Source organism: Malaclemys terrapin, chromosome 21 (assembly GCF_027887155.1).
Source record: "Malaclemys terrapin pileata isolate rMalTer1 chromosome 21, rMalTer1.hap1, whole genome shotgun sequence".
NCBI classification, from domain to species: Eukaryota; Metazoa; Chordata; order Testudines; family Emydidae; genus Malaclemys; species Malaclemys terrapin.
The window spans coordinates 3111810-3135507 of NC_071525.1; the positions used below are offsets into that span (position 1 = coordinate 3111810).

The window sequence follows — 23698 nt, forward strand, 5'->3', positions numbered from 1 at the left end:
TCAGGTTGGTCTGCAAGGGAGGGTGCAAGTTTATGGATCTTCCGATGGACATTCTGTATTGTCTCTACCTACCTTGCAGGATTTGAGTGTTTGTGACTTTGCTAAATGTATCCATGAGTTATCACAAATACCGAAGGATTCCTAAAGTGTGAGCATCACAACTGTGCACAGCAGGGTTCCCAAAACAGGGCCTGATTTGGGGCCTGTCAACCCTCAGAACGATTACTTAAGAATCCCCAGTTATCAATATAATCAATACACAATCCATAGATCAGACTAAATATTGTCTGCTTCTATTTATAGGCAGCAAAAGAAGGACCCATTAGGATTGCTCTAGTGCAGTGGTTCTCAACCTATTTGCCATTATGGGCCACATAGGCAGCTCTCTATGTGTTATGTAGCCCGCATCCACACAGTATATATACACTACCCGTATGGCCCTGCGGATATCACATGGCTGCACCTGGGTGCTGATTGGGCTGCAAGCAGCCATGGGCCACGGGTTGAGAACCACTTCTCTAGTGAATCCGTCCACTTAATAGGGCTGGCCGGAAAACGAGAATTCTGCTTTGCAAAAAGCTGGATACAACATAGACGAGTGATGAAAGCCCCGACCTGCTCAGTAGAAGATGAAAGATCAAGGCCCTGTTCTGCTTTGATTTGGAGTGGGGACTTCAACCTGGGTTTTCCACATCCCAGGTGAGTGCCCTCCTCTGCCCCCAGCCTACTGGGGTTTTGCTGTCTCTTCTTTTGACCAGAAATCCCACCCTGCACCTGCGAAGCCTTCTCATGAAAACCAGGATGTTTCCACAAAAGGTTTTGTTGTCAACGAATCAGCATTTTCTATCCAAAACACTTCCCAACCAGCTTTACTGTTTAGCTCTGTTGGGTGGGCTGTCCATGTGACCCCTCTGCTCAGGGCCGGCCCACAACATTTTGGCACCTGAGGCAGGGAACTCAAATGACGCCCCCATTCCCCTTCACTTGGGCCAAAACTTTGAAAGGTCTCAATTCTGCCTTCTTCCTGTTCTACTCCTCTAATGGTACTGCTCTGCTACGTACCCCAATAAAGAACTAACAACTTAAAATGCCTTGTGCAAAAGTTTTAAGTAACACTTCATTTTCAAACACCTGAACAGCAAATGTAACTTTTCTTGTCTGCATAGTAAACACTGGCATTTTTATCAGTTTGAATAATCAAAGTGGTGCTTTCCATGCCTTCTTGGTTTCAAAGATTTGAACTGTTTCCTGAAAGTCCACAGTCTGGGCCAGCTTGTGCTCTATTGAGATGGTTGCAAAGCTGACCAGTGTCTCCTGTGTCATTGTGGAGCATAGATGTGTTTTTATTAACTTCAGTTTAGAGAAGCTGTGTTCTCCACTGGCAACTGTTACAGGAAGTGTTAGAAGTATGCGCATAGCAACAAAAGCATTTGGAAAGAGGGTGGTCATCTTATTTGTGCACATATATTCCAGAACAGCCTTTGGAGTTGATCCTGCTGAAATGTATCTTGAAAGGGCTTTCAGTTATAATAATAAAATAATAATAATTAATGGAGATATCCCATCTCCTAGAGCTGGAAGGACCCTGAAAGGTCATCAAGTCCAGCCCCTTGCCTTCACTAGCAGGACCAAGTATTGATTTTACCCCAGATCCCTAAGTGGCCCCCTCAAAGACTGAACTCACAACCCTGGGTTTAGCAGGCCAATGCTCAAACCACTGAGCTATCCCTCCCCCATACATAGTTCCATTAATGTCAATAGAGCTGTGCCAAGTAATACCAATTGAGGATTTGGGCTGGAAATTCCACACATCCATACACACACACACACACACACACACAAATACTCTCTCGCTCGCTCTCTCTCGCTCTCTGCAGAGCACCAGGACATTACAATTCCCCAGCCCTGCTGAACTTTCTTCTTGTAGCAGGCATGGAAAGTCCTTGCTCAGGGTTCTCAATACAGCTTCCTGTTAGTGATTCCAATTCATGCTTCGCAGGGTGCAACTGGAGTGGAATATCCTGACCCAGGATTCAGATCATTAGGAGCAGCACACAAAAGCCATTACCCCCTCAAGCGTGGGAAGTCACTGGATGGTTCCAAACTTCCTCTTGATTCTCTCTATTCTGCTGGTTTGCATTTCTCTCAGCCAGGACAAACTTGGCTGGTCAGTTTCACCTTTGTTTCTAGTCAGTTTGACTCTTGCTCACTCTAACAAGACACTGGACTCCCCTTGTATTAGTCTTGTGTAAAATAAAACAATTGGTAAGAGTCATCATCTTCCTCAGGAAGACGCACACTGGTGCAAGTAGAAATCATTTCTTACTGGTACTGCACTCATGTGAAGGACACAAGGAAGGGCATGTGACCACCCCACATGACCCTCCATGTGACTCTGCCCCACCCCCACACCAGGGCCCCCACACTCTCCCTATCCTCTCCAACACTCCCCTTATCTGTCTGAAATTTTACATTGCACCTGTTAAACAGATGCAGTTGTAAAATGATGCTTTGGGTCCCTGGTGCCACCTGTACTTCCACGTGCCAATGAGGATCCAGCAGCACCCCAAATTAAAACGTCTTAAATGAAAGGAGGATTGGAAGGACAATCACCCCACTTCCCCGTAACACACTATCAGTGCCTCCCTTATGTCCAAACTAAGCTTCTGCCAGCTTGCCTTTCTCTAAGTATTGCTCTCCACCAGGCATTTGGAAAGCAAAGATGCTGTGCCATCCGGGTTTGATGGAAAAGAGGCATAGAGCTGTGTGTGCCATGTGCATCTTGATAGAACTACAGCCCAGATTGTTTTATTATTTTCCTCATTATGACATACAAGAGGGGCAATCAAATCAGCCTGGTAGAACGTGCATGAGAACTGGATCTGGACAGATAAGCAATTGATCAAAATCACATTATCTGATCTCTCTATTCCCAAAAGAGATTCAGAAAAATCACATCACATACCTGAGACCCTATGTGCCAGCACTGTCCCGCACTGGAGTTTTGTTATCTGTTATGTAACAATGGAGACAGAGCCAGTTACATGACTCCATTTAGTTTAAAAGGGCAAGGTTAATTTTTAGCTGTTCTGGTGTAACTGCATCTCTAGTCAGGACATACTGGCTGACACACATTCAGGTTAATGGGCTTCAGTGTTCCTTTGCAGTTAACTTTTTAATGTTAATAAATCTGGTAGGTGCTGAGGTGGTTTAAAGCATAACACAGGTTTTAGGTTTGCAAATCTGTGAACCTCTGCCTCTTGGAGATTTTATTATTATTCTTGCTAGTCATAATGTGGAAAGGTCTCCTCTCCACCCTCTGCTCATGAGGTTATGTATTGTCTTGTAGCAGTCTTCTGAACACCACTTGGAAGGAATTTTTTTTTTTTCCAGTAAGTGTGGACTGATTCTTCTCTTAGAAGGCATATACTTTTTTCAGGTTCACACTGATTAACCCAAAAACAAGTGGAGCTGTTAAACTTTCTTCAAATTCCATAGAAAATTAAGTTCAGTTATATTTTCCAGTACAGTGATGAAATAGGTGTTTGTGTATACAACCATCAACATGCTTAACTACTCACTTTCCCCAAAAAGTATGTAGTATTTCAGTCTGTTTATATGGAATATGGGAGTTGGGTGAGGAGCTATTTCAGCATATGTATGACTTATTAAAAGGCAAATTGGAAGTAGAACTGTATCCTAAACTGCATTATGTTATTGTACCCAAACATTGCATTTCAATGGGGGATTCAACTTCTTTTATAGGAACAGACTCGTGAAACGCTTACCAGTCCACAAAAGGGGTCCATAATCTTGCAAATAATCCCATTGTCTTCAGTGGGATTGATCAAATTAAGGGTTTACAGGATTAGTCTCCAAGTTTGTAAATTGTTCTGGATGAAACTGACAATCCCTGAGCTGTCAGATCAGAAGGAGCATCATTCGAATAAAGGTGGACAGATGTGTGATAAGTCTTAGCTCCGTAGCTAAAATGAGGAACATATTTTCAGCAAAGTTTTGGCAGATTCCTGAGGCAGCTAGTTTAAGGCCATCCGTGTCTGGCATTATAATCTTCACTTATAGTTCTCTCACCCACAAAGCTGGAAAATGAGGCATTTGTTTTGCCGCTCCAGTTAGCAAAATGCATATTAGACTAGTTTGGCTGCAAAGAAGAATTCTATGTACATTGGGGACAACACCTGATACCTGCAGACCTGGGCTGACATCAGAATCCAAACATCCTCCGGTCAGTGCAAGCAGAGACATTCCTCTAATGAATTGGACTTGATGTGATGCAGTATGAATGTCATGGATAATTCAGACCAATGGGGAGAAACAGAATCAAAACTACTGTTTAAACACGTTCCGTCCCCCCCACCCCACCCCTTGGAGGACTCCTAACTAATTTAACAGCACAATACATATGCTAACAAACTTAAACAAGGGCTTTGTTTAAGTTTGTTAGCATATGCATTGTGCTGTTAAAGCCATATAAAGAATGAATGCCCTCCCTAGCCGTGTTCTGCTCCTTTAAGAAGCAGAGTACAGCCCCACTCCGCCCTTGGGGGGGGGAGGGGGAGCTAGCCCAAAGTTAGGGTTACCATTCGTCCGTACAGGGCAGCCGGCCGGATGGTGCCACTCGCACGGGGCTCCGGCAGCCAGAGCCCTTCCTTCACTTCCCCCTCCTCTCCTCTGCAACTTGACACCACTCCCCTCCTCTCCCTCCCTCCCCCCGCCCTGCATTCACAGATCGCCGTCCGTCGCCTCGGCCTCCGGCAGTCTGGAGCTCTGACCCTGCTCCCCTCCCCTGCTGCTGAGTGCGCTGCTCTGCAGCACAGTAAGGGGGCCGGGGGTCAGAGAAGCGGCAGGGAGGTTCGGGGGGGGGGTAGTCAAGAGACAGGGAGCAGGGGGGAGGGTTGGATGGGTCAGGAGTTCGGGGGGGGCTGTCTGGGGGTTGGGGTGTAAGGTTTTGGGCAGTCAGAGTACAGGTGGGGGGGGTCTCAGGAGGGGGCAGTTAGGGGACAAGGCACAGGGAGGCTTAGGTAGGGGGTGGGGTTCTGGAGGGCAGTTAGGAGCAGGGGTCCCAGGAGGGGGCAGTCAGGGGACAAGGAGCGAGGGGGTGTTTGGGAGTTCTGGGGGGGCTGTCAGGGGGCAGGAGTGGGGAGAGGGATCGGAGCAGTCAGGGGACAGGGAGCAGAGGGGTTTAGATGGGTTGGGAGTTCTGGGGGGGGCTGTCAGGGGGCAGGAGTGGGGAGAGGGATCGGAGCAGTCAGGGGACAGGGAGCAGAGGGGTTTAGATGGGTCAGGAGTTTTGGGGGGGGCTGTCAGGGAGTGGGGAGTGGTTGGATGGGGCGTGGGAGTCCCAGGGGTCCGTCTGGGGGTGGGGTGTGGATAAGGGTTGGGGCAGTCAGGGGGTAGAGTCCTAGGGGGCCAGTTAGGATGTGGGAAAGGTCTCAGGAGGGGGCAGTCAGGGGACAAGGCGTGGGGGGGGAGAGGGTTGGGGGTTCTGAGGGGGTGGGAGGGAGTGGAAGGGGCAGGGGCGGGGCTAGGGCAGGACAGGGGCGGGGCTAGGGCGGGGCTCCTCCCGTCCTCTTTTTTGATTGTTGAAATATGGTAACCCTACCTAAAGTCTTTTTGGTACCCCGTACCCCCTAAAAATCTCTTGCCAGTACTGCGTACTGGAGAGTACCACCCTACTTGCACTCCTGATGACTCAAGACCTGGGTCTGGGGCTCTTAAACAATTCAGTCACTAAAACTTTTAACATCAAATTCCAGTGCCATTCCCTGCCCCTTAGACACCTCCCTGAAGAGTAGGGGCTGAATCTCCTCTCACTTACCCTGGTTTTACACAGCTGTAGCTTGGAGCTCTGTTGATTTACACCAACAGAGTATCTGCCCTAGCTGACTTCAGTGGAGTTATTGCTGATTTACACTAGCATTAGGGTGAGTTACATCTGTCCTGCTTAGCTATATTTTAAAGCTATGAATAAGCTAATTAACCCACAATGCCCATTGCTTATGCAGTTAAATCTCTACACATCCCTGCATGCAAACTGCACAGGAGTGTTGAACCAGTTGAAATTAACAAAAAAATACCCCCAAACCAACCATCTTTCCACATCAAACCTTCTCAAACAACCTTTCCCAATGAAAGACAAGTTCAGGTATCTGTTCTCTGCTCCTTCTGTGTATTTGTTTTCAATGAGCCTTCACGGTTTGGCCTGGGACTGCATGATATGAATGAAGACGCTGTTATTGTGTTATTTCCGCCCTGAGCACAAGGAGGAAGAACCCCAAGTCTTGTACATCCAAGCAGGTCAGATCATAGCTGTGCTTATCTGCACAGGTGGAGGTCTGTCCATCAGCAAGGAGTCGCTCCACGGGGAAAAGGCCTTTAAAGAAAGGAAGGTAGTGTCCTGCTGCGAGGGGCTGCGGAAGCTAGGAATACAGATGCCCAGGATTAGGTGAAGATGAGCGCTGCTTTTGAGGCTGCCTGGGTCTGGAAGGGGCTTCTTGAACCTACAAGAAAACCAGCTACCTTAATGTGCTTCAATAACAGGAAATCACATCAAACTCAACCCCCCCAGAGGCACCAAATCTACTGATTTTACAATCCTTGGGGGGAGGAGGAGGAGGAGGAGAAGACAGGTCCATGAGGCTGGATAAGAATTTTTGTAAGGAAATTAGCCATGTCAAATGCAAGCACTGATGGGGAGTGACAAGGACAGTGTTTGGATGGGAGATGAACCCAACAAGTCTGTGAAAAGGAAACTGGAGCTGATGTACAGCATGTGGGGACCCTGGCCCTGAATTTTAACAAAGATGTTCATTGGTATCAGTGGCAAGCGGTTGACGCAAGACTGATGATTCTGTTCTTGCGTCATTCGCTTTATAATTAGCGGGTTGTTCAGCAATGCTTTCAAAGCTGAAGCCAGACCGTTGGTGTGAGCATTAGCTGGCTCGCCTGGCAGAAGGGACAGAGCCCTGGAGAACAGGCTGCAGAGAATAGCAGCTACTGAGGTTCCTTCGACAGAACAGGGTCAGACTGCGCCAGCGCCGGCTCTGCGAGAGCAGGACCGCCTCACCCTGCTTTGAAATGGAGCTGCAGCCGGAGAGGAGTCGCTGTCAGCAGAGCGAGTGGAAGCTGCTCATGCCCAGCAGGGGAAGAATCAGGCCCCAGGCAGGAGAAATAAACATGTGGGACCGGATCTTCAGCTGGCATAAGTCAGCCTGGACTGCATCTACTTACACCAGGCGAGAATCCAATCCCCCCCCCTCCTCCCCCCAGTGGTGGGATGGCTCATTTTACCCCAGCTCGGGATCTGAGCCCATTGAAACCAGAGTGACAGCAGATGTAACAGAATTACAGCTCGTTTACACCAGCAGGGAACTTGGCCCACACCTATGTGGGATTTTCCTCTTTTCATCCCTTTGAAGAGCTGGAGGAGGGGTAAATGCTCCCTCCCTCTCCCCACCACGGGAAGTGGGTCACGGGGACAAAACTAGCATTTTGCCCTGAGGTTAGTGGCCTCTCTTAGCTCTGGTGGGGCGTGGGGGAGGGGGCATTCAGCTACCGATAGGGCTTATTGTCCCTCGAGCACCACAGGGGTTCAATGTGGCAGGATTGGACCCCTTACCTCCGTGTAGATGGTCGAGATGAAGGACGGGTTGATTTTCTTCTTCTTGACAGAAGGAGGCTGTGAAGCAGAGCATTTGTCGGTGACGAATGGCGAGGCAGACTGATTGCCGAGTAACAATGGTTCACACGTGTCTTTGCTAGAGCGTGGCAGGGAAGCTGGGGTTTATTGCCTGGCTTACGGATGTTATAATCAACCGTCTTGCTCTGCTTAAGCATCCGTAAGCCAGGCAATAAACCCCAGCTTCCCTGCCACGCTCTAGCAAAGACACGTGTGAACCATTGTTACTCGGCAATCAGTCTGCCTCGCCATTCGTCACCGACAAAGCCATCAGGGAATGAGGGCTGCAAAGGGCTCTTATTCCATCAGGAAAGGTAATGCTCCAAAGGGACAGGAGCCTAAATAGCACAGTTCATGCCCCTGTTGGATGGGCTGCAGGGCGCAGAATGGTAAAGTAAAGCCAGGCATGCGAAGGGCCAGATCCTGCCAAGTGCTGAGTGCTTCCCCTGTGACCCCTTCAAGGCTGGCGGAGATTTGTGTGCCAAGCCCAACAAACATCTGCATGCTCACCTCAGTCCCAACTCCTGTTCTGCTTCCTCCACGCACGGGACTGGCTAAGGCTGTGTTATCAATAGTTATGTAGCTGCTGGTGTGGGGCTATCTGGGGATTGCATGTGGGCAAAACGATCCCTCCACCACTGATAATGCCCAGCCCAGGGTCCACCCGTGTGTTAGACTCTGGGATTTTCAAAAGCACCTACGCGACGTAGGAGCAGGACTCCCATCGACTGGCAGTGGGACTTAGCCGAGCCTTCAGGGTTAGAGGATGGGATGAAATCCTGGCTCCATTGACTTCAGCAGGATCAGGACTTCACTGTTAATGTCAGCAGCACAAGTCCCAGTGGGGACCATCTAAGTCATTAGGTGCCTTTGAAAATGTTGCCCTCCAACCTTTACAATTTGGATTTTCAAAGGGGCCTAAGTCAATGAAAGTTGGGGCCAGATTTTCAAAGGTATTTAAGACCTAAGCCTAAAAATGCAGATGGTGCCTAAGCTTTTGAAAATCCCACTAACCACTTATCTGCATCATTAGGTCCCTAAATACCTTTGGAAATCTCATCGCATGTGTCTAACACCCTTAGGGCCCTTTGCAAACCACAGCCTAGAGGTGCAAATCATGCAGTGCTCCAGTCCAGGTCAATGTGTAACACACCTACCTGCTGACCTTTAATGGCCCCTTCAAACCCCTTTTGTATAACAAACTCACCCTTTTTGCCTGCTTCATTTCAGGGGGTCTCCTACCACATGCCTGACCCCTTATGCTTAACAATCCGCCCCAACTTGTAGTTAGCTCGCACACTGATGGGCATCCCCAGACCTGCTCCTGAAGAGGAGTTCGGTGGAGCTGGGAAGCTCGTCTCTTCCACCAATGGAGGATGGTCCAATAAAAAGAGACGACCTCCCCCATCTGATCTCATATATCCTGGGACCGACAGGGCTACAGCAACACTGCCAACTCCCATTAACATGGATGGGAAATCCTGCCAAGCCCCTTGAAAGTTTACCCTTCACACACTAGTGGGCCCAGCCACGTCGGATGAAACCTTTGCAGAACCCCATACGGCCATTTGCTGTGGCTTGCCCAGATACGGCTACCACCACAGCAAGACAGACTCACCCTCTGGACAGAAGCGTACACCGTGAAGTCTCCGACCTGGGGAAAGTCAAGACATCAACATCAGTGAAGAGCAAATGATGGACAAAGGGCCCAGCTGGTGTAGGTCAGCATAGTTCTATTGACTTCAGCGGAGCTATGCAAAATGCACACCTGCTGAGGACCTGGCCCTGGATCCTTGTACTAATAACAAGGTAGTGCTTCTGGTTGTTAGATCTCAGAACACTTCACTCACTCAGTGAGTCGGCTGGAGAGCTGGGATTCAAGACTAGGTATCCCAAGGACTAGCACAAACCACTAGAACACAGCCCTTTATCAGGGGCTGTTCAAGGAGAGAATTAGTTAGATTAGAATTTGAACCGAGCAAAAACGTTATGGATTGAAGGTAATCAATGGTTCACTGTCAGAATGGGAGGGCGTATCTGGGGGGCCCACAGGGGCCAGTCCTGGGCCTGGTACTATTCAATATTTTCCTTAGTGACTTGGATACGGGAGTGGAGAGTGTGCTTATAAAATTTGCAGATGACACCAAGCGGAGAGGAGTTGCAAGCACTGCGGAGAATTCGAATTCAAAACGGAGAATTCAAAATTGGAGAACTGGTCTGAATTCAACAAGTGAAATTCAATAAAGCCAAGTGCAAAGTACTTCAGTTAGGAAGGTGGGGGGCAGGGAAATCAAATGCACAACTATAAAATGGGGAGGTGGTACAACTACTGAAGGGGATCTGGAGGTTACAGTGGATCACAAATTTAATACGAGCCACCGATGTGATGCACCTTCAAAAAAAAAAAAAAAAAAAAAAAAGCAAGCCAATATTCTGGGGTGTGTTAACAGCATGTTGTAAGAAAGACACAGAAGATAAATTGTTCAGTACTGGGGAGGCCTCAGTTAGAGTATTGTGTCCAGTTCTGGTGCCGCACACTTTAGGAAAGATGTGGACAAGCTGGAGAGAGTGACCAGAGGAGAGCAACAAAAATGATAAGAGATCTAGAAAACCTGACCTTTCATAGGTTTAAAAAACCCCTAGGCAGGATTAATCTGTGAAGGGCTGTTAGAGGATGGGCTGAATGGTTCTCCATGTCCACTGAAGGTACAGCAAGTAGTAACGGGCTTAATCTGCAGCAAGAGAGATTCCAGGCTCTAGCTCATAGAACTATCCTGAAGGTATTTTATGGAGCAGTGATGTGAGGAACCCACAGGTCAACACCTGCAAGATATTTCCCTTTAGTAGTTAGCATAAGGCTTGGAGGCCTCTGAGCCTGAGCATAAGTGAGTTACCCACAGGGTATTCAGTGGCAATTCAGTGGCGGGTACACCGAAGGCGCGGGACTGGCAGACCTCCCACAGGTGCGCCGCCGAAGGCTGCCTGACTGCCGTGCTTGGGGTGGCAAAATACATAGAGTGGCCCCTGATTACCCAACAGTAACCCTGAGCTATCAGGGAACTGAGAATATTGTGTTTAGGGGATTTGGGGTGTAAAATGAGATCAGGGAACCCTAGAGATAGGAACAGAAACCAGCTGTGGATATTTTAGGATAGGAACATTCAGGTGAGTGTGATCATTGTGCATGTCCGGGTTCCCAACCAGACATTGAATTTCATTCTGTTGTGCTGATACTGGGATTAGAACCTTTCAAACCTCAAATCTAATCACTGATCAGTTGGAAATTCTGAAGTCAATATAATCAATAACCACTCAACACAATCAGGCAACAGGTTAGATATCAGAAAAAGCTTTCTAAACTTTCAGGGGAGCTGAGCTCTGGAATAGGTTTCTGAGGGAGGTTGTGGAATCCCCATCACTGGAGGTTTTTCAGAACAGGTTGGACAAGGGGTGGTTCTTGGGTTATTTGGCCCTGCCTCAGCTCAGGGAGCTGGACTTGATGAGCTCTCAAGGGCCCTTCCAGCATGGCATTGCTATGATTCTTCAAGAACCATTGGCCAGATCCTCAGCTAGCATAAATTGTTATTGCTCCATCAAAACCACAAAAATCAATGGAGCGATGTCAATTTATACCAATAGATGATCTGGTCCCACAGGCCTGAGGTGACTCCTTTCATCCATATGCCTGCACATGGAGTAGCTTGATGTAAAACAAAACCTACGGTTTGAAGGCAGCAGAGTGAACCTGGCTTGGGAGGACCACTGGGCACTTACTTGCGGGTTGCAGTTGATCTCAGCGTAGATGGTGTTTCCTACACTTCTGTTCTGTGCATTTCCGTTCTGTACAGGGGGGAAAAATAACAACCAGGTTGGTTTAAATATCTTAGTTATGGGGGAAAAAAATAAGGGATTTAATTTCCTTCCTGTCTCTTCAATCAGGATCACTGGCTCAACTGCTGAGAGAATAAAATTCAACCACCCTTTGGGGCCAGATCCAAGGTGCAATGAAATCAACAGGAACCATTCCACTGACTTCAATGAACTCTGAATCAGGTTGCTAGAGGATGATGGACCCATGAATGACAAGCACCACTGGGGGACTGCAAAGAAGAAGTCATGCTGAAAAAAACTTGATAAGCTTTTTTAAAAACAGACAAGAGAAGTGGATGGCAAGAATGCAGTAGAATGAATCTCTTTGGGGTTTTATAAAGCATTGGATACCATCTCTCCTTAAAGCTAAACTCACAAAGTCAAGACATACAGCGTAGATAGGCCACAGTGGTGCAGACTAAAAACTGACCGGAGGGGACTCAAGTCCTGACAACCTTTCCACAGACAAACATGCCCTCCAGACCACAAGGTTCAGTCTGGCCATACCCTCTGGGGAGGGGTAGCGTAGTTCCATCACCTACAGCTTGTTTGGAAGGCAGCAGCACATTTGCTTATTTGGTCAGGCCTTCAGCGATCACTAACAAATCTGTGGTCACCCAGAACGTCTCAGTAACAGCAGGGGTAGAGCTCAGAGCAGTACAGGGCCTATGACACAGAGGTGAATTCTGATTCCAGTCAGTAGAGGACAGTGGGGCATATACACATTAACCAACAGTGTTACCTCTCTGATTTTTATGCTGCTTTTATACATTAAATATCTGTACTTTTATTATGAAAAACCCATTGTTCATCTGACATTAGCTCCACTTACTGAAGAAATACAGAGAAGTGAAACGTAACAAAACAAGAAAGACGAGACGAATACAGGGAAAGTATTTTTAAGACTGCCGCAGCTCCAAAAGAGTGAGATGAAATGAGTTCCAGGGGGCAGCAGAGGATCAGAAACAGAGCTGCTATGCTGTAAACTGGCCAGAAGGTGGCAGCAGGTGGTTATGAATGAATCCTGCATGTTGATAGGTCAATGGAATGTCTGTCTGGAAAATATATTTCTTATTTCAGATCTTACAACAAGCGTATTTCTATAGCAGTTCTATCCTGCAGGACTGCAAAGCAAAGTATACACTATACACAGATTTCAGAGTAGCAGCCGTGTTAGTCTGTATCCGCAAAAAGAAGAACAGGAGTACTTGTGGCACCTTAGAAACTAACAAATTTATTAGAGCATAAGCTATGCATCTGAAGAAGTGGGCTGTATTCCACGAAAGCTTATGCTCTAATAAATTTGTTAGTCTCTAAGGTGCCACAAGTACTCCTGTTCTTTTTACTATACAGAGTTTACTTCCCCCACCCCTGCAAGGCAGCCCCCTCTGGGGTGGAGCATGGCAGCTGCTTAACAGCTATGCAGCAACACAAATATTTAGATGGGAAGTACAGAATGCCTGTGGCATTCAAAACTTCAGGGGGAATTTAGGCAGGTAAATTATAGTAACCCCAACTGGATACACAGCCCAGTGGAAATGGCACTGGAGCCGGGAATCAGGGGACCCAGGTTTCATGCTCTGACCCTGAACAAGTCACTTTCCTCACTCTGTGCCTCAGTTTCCCCATCCATAAAATGGGGGTAATTATGTTGACCTGACTTCATAAAGTGGTTTGTAATCCATAGGTAAAAGGCAGCAACAGAAGTGCTAAGTTACGTATGGCGACGTGATGCTCCATATTCTTTATAGAAATATGCTTATGGTATGAATATGGCTTAATTAAGATACATTTTATGCAAGATGGCTCATGTAAGATATCATTGGAAAGTTTATAATTTACTGAATGTGATTATCCAATTTGCATGTGTGTATCATTTCTGTATCTGGAGTTAGGAATATTAACTATGTAACAATTAAAACTGTGGTTATACTTGGAGATGCCCACCAGACAATAAGCAATCAGTCTTAATGGGCCATTAGGAAAAAGACAAAGTCTTCAAAGATGTGGATCCCCATCTTGCCGGAGTTCCTTCCTGTGGACATTGCAAATAAACCTGATTTCATGGTTGCTTTGACACTGCAAGATCAGGTGATAATGTCATCTGGTAAAAAGTGCCACCTTGGACACTGCTGGTACTTTTCCACTGGAAACAAAGGCTTCCCGCCTTATGTCAATTCTATTTAAGGCTGGGGGGGGGGGGTAAGGCAAACAGGACTCTTCTCCATTGCTTTCCTGCCCAAGAAGAAAGACAGCTGAAAGTATCTGAAGAGACAAAGGAACTAAGCTGAGGGAAAGACAAGGGCTGAGTCCAGACTAAGACAGGAGTCTAGTCTGTAAAGAGAAATAACTGGAACTCTAAGCTCCAGGAACTCTGCAATTTGCCTAAAACAACATTTATGGTGAGAAATTACTTCTTGAAACCTGTCTCTTTAAGATCTTAAGCTTAGTTTACTGAGCAAATAAAACAAAACATGCAATCTACTTTGTTCTGTTTGCTATCCCTTATAATCACTTAAACTTTAGTTTATTCCAAAACCCAGTTTGTGCAATTCATATCTGGGGGGGAAGGGGGTAAAAAGTTGTGCATATCTTCCTCCATATTGAGGGAGATGGCGAATTCATGAGCATTGTGACAGACCCAGACTAGTGGGGTACAGGAGTCTGATAGAGGGCAAATATACTGGTCACTGGATGAGTAGTTTTCTGTTCCCTGAGTGAACAGAGCAGGGGCTGCACTAGAGTAATCAGGAACCTGCTAGAATCAGTTATGGCAGGCAGGCTAATTAGGACATCTGGAGCCAATTAAGAAGCTGCTAGAATCAATTAAGGCAGGCTAATCAGGGCACCTGGGTTTTAAAAGGAGCTCACTTCGGTTTGTGGTGTGAGTGTGAGGAGCTGGGAGTAAAAGGTGCAAGGAGGTGAGAGCTGCTGGAGGACTGAGGAGCACAAACATTATCAGACACCAGGCGGAAGGTCCTGTGGTGAGACTAAGAAAGGTGTTTGGAGGAGGCCATAGGGAAGTAGCCCAGGGAGTTGTAGCTGTCAAGCAGCTGTTACAGGAGGCACTATAGACAGCTGCAGTCCACAGGGCCCTGGGCTGGAACCTGGAGTAGAGGGTGGGCCTGGGTTCCCCCCAAACCTCCCAATTGACCTGGACTGTGGGTTCTTCCAGAGGGAAGGTCTCTAGGCTGTTCCCCAACCCACATGGTGAATCTCTGAGGCAAGAAAATCCACCACTAAGCGCAGGACCCACCAAGATAGAGGAGGCACTTTGTCACAGCATACTTTGTACAGATCTTTACAGCACAAAACAATATTCTTTTGGGTGCAGTTTCCAGAGGGGAGCTGCACTTGAGTGCTGGGCGATTTCCTAGCTGAGTCTTCTCAGAGAGCTGTTTGCCAACTCTGTGATTCTACAGCTGGTGGGGGCCGGCCGGCCAGAGAGCCTCATTCTGCAAAACAGAGAGAGGGATCCCAGGCTAGTGGAGCAGGCAGCTCCGAGAAATCCCAGTACATCAGGTGGCATCCCGGATGGGGGAGCCAACCCGCCACACTTATTATTACATGGGACTTTCTAGGACATTAGCACAGAAGTCTCTGTTCTCCCTTTGTGCTTGTGTTGAGACAGGGATGTTCAATGACAGTGAAAGGTGACACAGTCAAAGCCAATAAAAGGAACTAGTTGTTCAATTAATGCATAATTAGACCGTGGAACTCACTCCCACAGGATGTCATTGAGGCCAAGAGGCGAGTAAGAGTTGAAGAGGGAATGGAGACATTTATATGGAGAACAAGGATATTCAGAGTTATAGCAATTAATGAAAACAGAATTTTGGAAGGGATAAAAACCTCATTCTTCAGGGCTTAAACCAATCTTGGACTATTAGTGGTGAAAATGAGGCTTTCCTTGATAGCAGGTTATCCCACACCTGCCTAGAGAAGGGTTCTTTCCTCTTCCAGAGGCATCTGGTGCTAGCCATTTCCTAGGGACGGTTTTCTATCTGATCTGGGTGGGAAGGCTGTCAGTGATATCCGTTCCTTCTGCCAAAGCAGGGTGGCGCTCCATGAGACTCACTCTCTGCAAAAGATTTCAGCCTTTGCCACCATTAAGCCGGGCGAGCTGTAACAATACTGCCCTGACCTTGCCTACAAAGAGGGAAAACAAAGGGATTCCCGTCGGACTCACAGCGTTTCTTCTGGGGCGGGCGTCCTCCACTTCCTCGTAGATGGTGATGGGCGAGTCACCCTCTTTGCAGGAGCCTTTGAAGAGACAGAACAAAGTGACTTGTGTAAGAGACCCCATCGCATCCCAGTCTCACAGCATGAAAGTTACTCCAGACAAAGCCCTCTGCTCAGCATTGCACAGGGTGTGGGCAGCTTGCCACTAACAGATCACCCTCAGCCCTGATGTTTCCCAGAGCCACCCACCCTGGTCCCAGTGATCTTAGCATTTCCTCTAAGTCTCTTGCCCTCCTGCCCCAGGGTCAGGTTCCAAGCTGCAGTGCAGTAAATCAGGACGAGCATTTAAAAATCAACAGACAAGAGGCAGTTTCAGGGGGTTACTATGGATTTACAGGGCCAATTTTTCATGTCTGAGTCAGACTTTCAGTCCAGAATGGAGTCAGAGGACCAGTGTGACAATCTAGCCTGATCTCCAGTGTAACAGGTGTCAGCAGGGAGGACTGACTGTGTATAGACAGCTCTCCGCCATCCGTATGTGGCTCTTATCTTAGTCGCTTTCATGACCTGAAGGTGACATTCCTCTACCGGATGAGCTTCCTTTTAACCACTTACGTCGCTTCTTCCGATGCTTGCAGAGGAAGATGAGGGCGAGCACCGTGAGCAGAAGCAGCAGCCCCAGCCCTGCAGCAACAATTGCCCACAGTGGGACTTTCTGAAAAAAGTCTGTAAGAGAGAAAGGTGAAAAGCGGAGCTCTCGTTACACGGCAGAATGCCAGAGCCTTTCCTGACCCTTATTCTGCACCCTACTTTATAGCATGTTTATAATGGGTTAGTTAATGGGCAGTAGATGCTTTAGTAAGTGATAGATCAATTGTCACAGAGCCCAACAGACTGGGAGAAATATTGCCAACCGCTGGTATTCAATAAAATCGTGAGTTTGGATTACAAAATCCAGGTGTGTGTGTGTGTGTGTGTGTGTGTGTTTGTTTTTTTTTTTTTTTTCCTTTATTTGCTCTCTGGTTTCCAATCCTTTAGAGTTCACTTGGGTAATATTTTCAGGTTTGTCTCTCAAACCCATTGATGGCTAGACATTTTTTTTTTTTTTTTTAAGTAAGCTGAGGGTCTCACCTTGTCTCCTGACTCCAGGAGTTGGGGCTTTAATGAAAACACTTAAGGTCATAAGATTTGCAACAAAATCACAAGAGCCTATGGCATATAACCATCTGTAACATCTCCTACAGATGTGCTCATAACACATACCACTCAGATCCTTAGAAAGCTACTGGCCAAGTGCAGCAGCAAGGCTGTCCAAGCTAATCACCGGGGCCCAATTCAGAGACTTTTAGCAAAAAATAAAACAAACAAACAAAAAACCACCAAAAATTTAAAATAAAAAAACAAAATAGACTTTTTGACATCAGTCTGTTTACTCACCCCAAATATTCTCTACTATGTCTTACACGGGCCAGGTTCCTCAAGGTAAGGTGATGTTTCCTCATCAGCCCTGCAACTCTCACTCTCTTGCTTAGAGGGAGTCATAGGGTGACCAGACAGCAAATGTGAAAAATCGGGACGGGGGTGGGGGGTAATAGGAGCCTATATAAGAAAAAGCCCCAAAAATCGGGACTGTCCCTATAAAATCGGGATGTCTGGTCACCCTAGGGAGTCAGGAGTTTTATAAAGGGTTTTTCTACCCAGAGTCCATTGCAGAGAAAGAAAGTCCCTTCCCTTTTCTCTGGATGATTTCCAGTTTGTCTGGCCAATCAGTTCTCTTTTCCTCACTTCTAGTTCTATAGGCACATCACCCACTACAATACTTGCAACTAGAGTGGGTCACAAATGTTTTATTGAAAATATTTGACCAAAAATGGCATTTTTTGAAGAAAAACAACATAGATTTAGTGAAATTTTATCAACATGCTTCATTTTTCCTCCGATGTCAAAACATGCCATTTTCAGAATGAAACGTTTTGCTTTTCATTCTGAAACAAATTTCTCCTATTTTTATTTTTTTTTTTAAGTTGAAACAGTCAAATAGGAACACAATGTTCTCATCTGATTCAAATGAAATGTTTTGATCAACCTAAAATGCAACTTTTTAAATTTTAATTTCATTTGGGAGGGAAATTTCAATTTTGTTTTGTTTTGTTCCACTGGGGCTTTGTAGGTGCTACCGCAATCATAATTATAGCAAAGAGTCACTTCCTGAAGAGTTTATAATCAAGAGGAATAACAGCAGGTCTATTTCCTTGAACAGCACCACTGGTTTTCCCGAGGTCTCCCATCCTCCTACTGAACCAGTTCAACCCTCCTTAGCAGGGACTGGGAGTGCTGACATCTGAAATTGCAGGTGTAACCCTGCCTATCCCTTTACTGGGATGAGCTATTTGAATCCTAGAACCCCAGCAATGTCGGGCAGGAAGGGACCTTGAGAGGTCAGAAAGTCCAGCCCCCTGCGCTGAGGCAGGACCAAATAAACCCAGACCAGCCCTGACAGGGGTTTGTCCGGCCTGTTCTTAAAAACCTCCAGTGATGGGGATTTCACAATTTCCCCGGAAGCCTGTGTGACGGTACCTCCCATAAGGCTTTATGGAAATATGCATAAGAATGCATATATATAACATAGCTAGAATGTGTTTTATACTACAAATGCCATGTAACATATCTCTGTGAAGGTTATGATCTATTTACTCTATTAATCCTATTTGTATGCATGTATCATTTTTGTATTCGAAGTTATGACTATTGGCTACATACTTGTTTGATTCTAAGTAGGCTGTAGTGAAGCAGTTGGTCAGTTCCTGAGAAAAGACAATTCTCAGTAAGTGGCCAATCCGGAAACACTTAAGCCAACAATGAACTTGGAGACACCAGTACACATCTGGGCTTTCCCAGGACTGTGGCTTGGCTGGTAAGGAACTGAGTCATGCATGGGCATGTGACTTGCCCAGGTGACTCCAGAACTCCATGTTAGAGCTGGACTTTGCATAGGAGAGGGGAGGGGGTCTCCACTCACAAAAAGAAAGTCTATTAAGCCCGTGGGAGACCCCTCCATTTTGTCTTCAGCTGGCTAAAGAGAGAGCCTCTCCACCCCCCAGGATACTGAAAGAAACTGGAACAAAGGACAGAGACTGCAAGGGGTGTGAGTGATTGCTGGACCCAGGCTAAAAGGAGATTAGTCTGTAAAAGGGAGCATTCTGGAACTGGTGAGGATCTTATCTGTATTCAGTTTGATTAGACATAAATTTGCGTCTTATTTTATTTTGCATGGTGACTTACTTTGTTCTGTCTGTTACTACTTGGAACTACTTAAATCCTACTGTCTGTATTTAATAAAATCACTTTTTACTTATTAATTAACTCAGAGTATGTGTTAATACCTGGGGGGACAAACAACTGTGCTTGTCTCTCTATCAGTGTTATAGAGAGTGAACAATTTATGAGTTTACCCTGCATAAGCTTTATACAGGGTAAAACGGATTTATTTGGGTTTAGACCCCAGTGGGAGTTGGGCATCTGAGTGTTAAAGACAAGCACACGTCTGTGAGCTGTTTTCAGTTAAATTTGCAGCTTTTGGGCACTTCGTTCAGACCCTGGGACTGTGTTCGAGCAGACGGGTGTGTCTGGCTCAGCAAGACAGGGTGCTGGATTCCCAGGCTGGCAGAGGGAAAGCAGGGGCAGAAGTAGTCTTGGCAGGTGGCAGCTCCCAAGGGGGGTTCTGTGATCCAACCCGTCATAGCCTGTTCCAGAGCTTAACTACCCTTAGCAGGGCCATCCTTACATATATGCAAACTGCGCATCTGCATAGGGCACCAGGTAATTTGGTGCCCCAAATTTCCTGGTGCCCTACGCAGATGCATGCTGCTCCAGCAACCAGCCCAAAAGCTGCCCCCACCCCTGCTCCGCCCCCGCCCCACCTCTTCACCAAAGCCCTGTCCCTGCTCTGCCCTCTTCCCACCCCTCCTCCACTCCAGTCCTGCCCCCACTCCATTCCTTCCAGGGGACTGCTGCAGCAGGTGTCGGGCCTGACCCCACACTCACAGGGTAGCGGGAAGTGGAGCGACCCGGCCCCAACCCACTCCATTCCGCTGGCTTACAGCCGCACCACCGGTGAGTGCTGGGGGGCGGTTTCCTCCTGTCCCCCAAGTCCCAAGGCTGGGAGCCAGCGGAGTGGGCTGGGGCCGGGTCGCTCCTCTTCCTGCCGCCCCGTGAGTGCAGGGTCGGGCCCGCCTTGCAATCACCGGGCGGAAGGAAGGGGAGCGACCTGGCCCCAACCCACTCCGCTCTGCTGGCTTGTGCTGGGGGATGGTTTCCCCGCAAGCCCCAAACCTGCTCCTGCCCCCCGCAGACCTTGGGCGCAGCCCCCTCCCCCATGGGGTGCTGCGTAGGACACCACAATGTCTAGGGACGGCCCTGACCCTTAGAGCTAGAAAGTTTCTCCTAATATCTAACCTAAACCTCCCTAGCTGCAGATTAAGCCCACTGCTTCTTGCCCTACCTTCAATGGACATGGAGAACAATTGATCACTGTCCTCTTTATAACAGCCCTGCACCTATTTAAAGACTGCTGTCAGGTCCCCCCATCTTTTCTCAAGACTAAACAAGCTCAGTGCTTTTTAATCCTTCCTCACAGGTCAGGATTTTTTAAACTTTTGTCATTTTTGTTGCTCTCCTCGGAACTCTGCAGTTTGGCTCCATCTTTCTTAAAATGCGGCACCCAGACCTGTACACAGGACTCCAAATGAGGCCTCACCAGTGACCAGTAGAACGGGACAGTGACCTCTGCTGTCTTACACACGACACTCCTGTTAACACACCCCAGAATGACATTAGCCCTTTTGGTAACTGCATCACGTTGTTGACTCATATTCAATTTGTGATCCATTGTAACCCCCAGATTCTTTTCAGCAGTACGACTCCCTAGCCAGTGGTTTTACTGCAAACATGTGCAGACCACGTGTCCCCTGCACTGGGAACAGAAGGTAGCGTGAAGTTTGTGGTGGTTCTTAAATCCCACAGGAGGAACTTCCATGGGCTTGGACCAGCCCCAAAAAACTGTTGCCTTTGCAGACGAGCTTTACCCTGTTCTAAACTGTTTCGCTCACAGGGTCCTCTGCGCTGGGGTTTGGGAGCTAGATTTACACAGGCTCCTTTGAAAATCCCAATCCTGGCTAAAGGGCTGGTCCAAAATTTTCCTTCACACATATTTTGACCGAAAATTGTTGTGGGTTTGTTTGTTTTTTTGGTTAAATAAAATATTTTCATGAAGAGCATCTGCTTCCGGTGGAAAATTTTGAGTTTTGTGTGGAAAAAAACCCCAAAAATAAAAAAATATGGGCTCTGGCCAAAAATGTTCGGGTTTTGGTTTATTGATGAAAAGTCTAAATGTTGTGTGGAAAATTTACATTGAAACAATTTTGTTATTTTGTGTAAATTTTCTCCGTATTCGGGGAGGGGGGAGAAATGTTTCCCAAAGAGCTCTACCTATCCCACAATCCCTACCTCCCTTCCAGCTGCCTCTGCCCCGTGTGACATTGGGCAAGTTACATCACTGCTTTGTGCCTCAGTTTTCCCATTTGTAAGATGAGGGTGATGATACTACCCTCTTTTGTGAAGGACTTGGAGATTTCCAGCTAAAAGATGCTATTTAAGAGCTATTAGTCAAAGACAGCAGGATCCGTACTAGTGGAAACACACCAGTATCACTGAAACCTATGTGACTAGCCACCAGAGCTCTGGCTGTTCCAGACCCAGAGACCCATGCATTGCAAATGTAAATTGCAGAACACAATAAATCCACACATTTATTCTGCTGAGGAATATTTACCTGTGGCTGGGAAGTCACACAATGATTTGACATCTACAGTGTCTGCGCCCCAGCTGGCTCGGTTACTAGCGTTACATCGGTAGAAGGCGTCACTGCTGTCTGCATTAATCACTACGAGCAGCAGGGATTGGTGCCCAGGGAGCTGATGGTCCCTGTCAGACGGGATCTGGGACGTGCCTTGGTACCAGTCGTAGGTGACTCTGTCAGCGCCGGGCACCGAGCAGGACAGGGTAACGTTGCACTGGCCGAGCTCCGTGTGGGCAGAGAGCACCGTGAGGTTTGGCTGCTGGACTCGGTCTGAAAGGAGAGATCCTGGTGAGAGATGCTGAGGAAGGCGGCTGCCGTCAGTGACACACACTAGGGAAAAACGTGATCTGTGCTACTCACCAAACACAGAGACACGGAACTTTGTGATGTCTTCATGGCCTCCTCCAGTGTCAATTAGCAAGGTATAGAGGCCACTGTCTGACTTATTAAGGGGATCAATCTGCAGTGAGAAATTCTCAGGGTGGAAAGTGACTCTGTTGATAAAATGTGGGGATGACCCAAGGTTAGGGGGACCCGTTTTATTAAATGTTACAATCCGATACGTCTCTGCTGAGTCTAGTGTAACCTCCCAGGTCATTTCTGTCCACGGCTCTGGCAATTTCACTGGCAGTAACTGGACGGATTCCCCTGCAATTGCAGCCACTTCCATTTCTTTGCAACCTGGGGGTTCAAAAGTACAAAGAGCGGGTGAGTGAAGGGTTAACTGGGTCCCCAGCTTGTCAGGGAAACATGGGAAAAACAGGATCATTTCCTGGCCTGGCTTAGGGGTGGGTGGAATTTAGTGCTGGTGAAAGGTACTGAACTGATCAGCCTGGAGTCCTCTATTACACCACAGAGCGGCTGCACCCCAGGCTGTGTGCATCAGCACTGACCTGCACGGGGCGGGGTCAGCCCCCATGGACAGTTTGATCCTTGCTCCACCCCACTTTTCACTGTCACGGGCAAAGGGGTTTCCACCACGTCCCTGGAGAGGCTGATCCTTAGCCCCACCCATTCCACTGTCTCACACTTCTTGGAGCGGTGAATTAGGCTTGTGGCTAAGGCACTGAGCCAGGCCTCGGGACACCTGGGTTCAGTGTTGCCAGCTCTGCCACAGATTCCAGGGCTGACCTTGGGCAAGTTGCTTCACCCCCACTCTGTGCTTCAATTTCCCTCCTGAAAGTGGGGCTACTCATAAGATGCCCTTTCCTTCCAATCTCTGTCTTGTCTCTTTAAAGTGCCAGGTCTATGGGGCAGGGACTGTGTACCTGCAGCATCCCACGTGTTAATAACCCCTGGCTCTTATCGGTACATCTCAACGTGCTTTCCAAAGGGGGTCAGTTTCATTAGTCCCATTTTACAGCTGGGGAAACTGAGGCACAGAGACGGGAAGTGGCTTGCCCAAGCTCACTCAGCAGGAGAGCTAGGAACAAGCACTCAGCTCTGCTGAAAACCATCCCAGTGCTCTAACCACTCAGCCACACATGATGGCCCCTGGGGACTACCAGAATATCATCACTGATACTCCTGGCTAGATGTTCAGTCTCCCTGGCTCATCCGGGCCCCAGATTCTTTCTTCAGTCTGTCAGCTAAGTTGGGAAATGAGCTTTCATTCATTTACATGACAGTGCCAAGTGGGATGGTCTTACGGACTGTACCTTGGACCCCTTTCCCCAGAAGCTGCACGGAGCCCCACACTCTCTTTTCACACCCGCCCCGGAGCAGCCCCTGGGTGCTAGCAGCTCCTGCAAAGCGTCAAGCTAAAAAGCTCTTGAAAAATAACCCCCAAGACCGAGAGCATTTTCTGCTCATCTGCCTTTTCCTGTGTGTGGTTAAGTAGGTGCCATTGTCTCCGAGCCAGCAGCGCAGGTAAGCTGCTCTGGGGACCCTCAGAGGAAGGACAGGCGTGTGCAAATGGGGCTGTTAAACAGCTTCCCTCTTTCCCATCACAGCTGCTGGGGGGCAGGGGGAGACACAGAGGAAGCCGCTGGGGTGAGCAGGATTGCTGGGACCGGAGCTTCCACACTCAATCAGATCATTGGTCCATCTAGCCCAGCCTCCCACTTCCAGCAGCACCCACCAAGGTGCAG

At 47.7% G+C, this 23698-nt stretch overlaps 1 protein-coding gene across 1 annotated transcript in view; it reads right to left on the minus strand.

The window, feature by feature from the left end:
- Positions 1–6021: 6021 nt before the first annotated feature.
- Positions 6022–23698, minus strand: part of CD244 (CD244 molecule) — a 34141-nt gene continuing 16464 nt past the window's right edge. The window contains exons 3-11 of the mRNA XM_054010739.1: positions 21969–22289; positions 21582–21878; positions 16883–16909; positions 16367–16477; positions 15759–15832; positions 11474–11539; positions 9318–9353; positions 7640–7699; positions 6022–6521 (exon numbers count right to left, since the gene is read on the minus strand). Of these exons, the coding sequence (XP_053866714.1) occupies positions 6441–6521; positions 7640–7699; positions 9318–9353; positions 11474–11539; positions 15759–15832; positions 16367–16477; positions 16883–16909; positions 21582–21878; positions 21969–22289 (1073 nt within the window). The 3' untranslated portion in view covers positions 6022–6440. The remainder of the gene's footprint in view (positions 6522–7639; positions 7700–9317; positions 9354–11473; positions 11540–15758; positions 15833–16366; positions 16478–16882; positions 16910–21581; positions 21879–21968; positions 22290–23698) is intronic.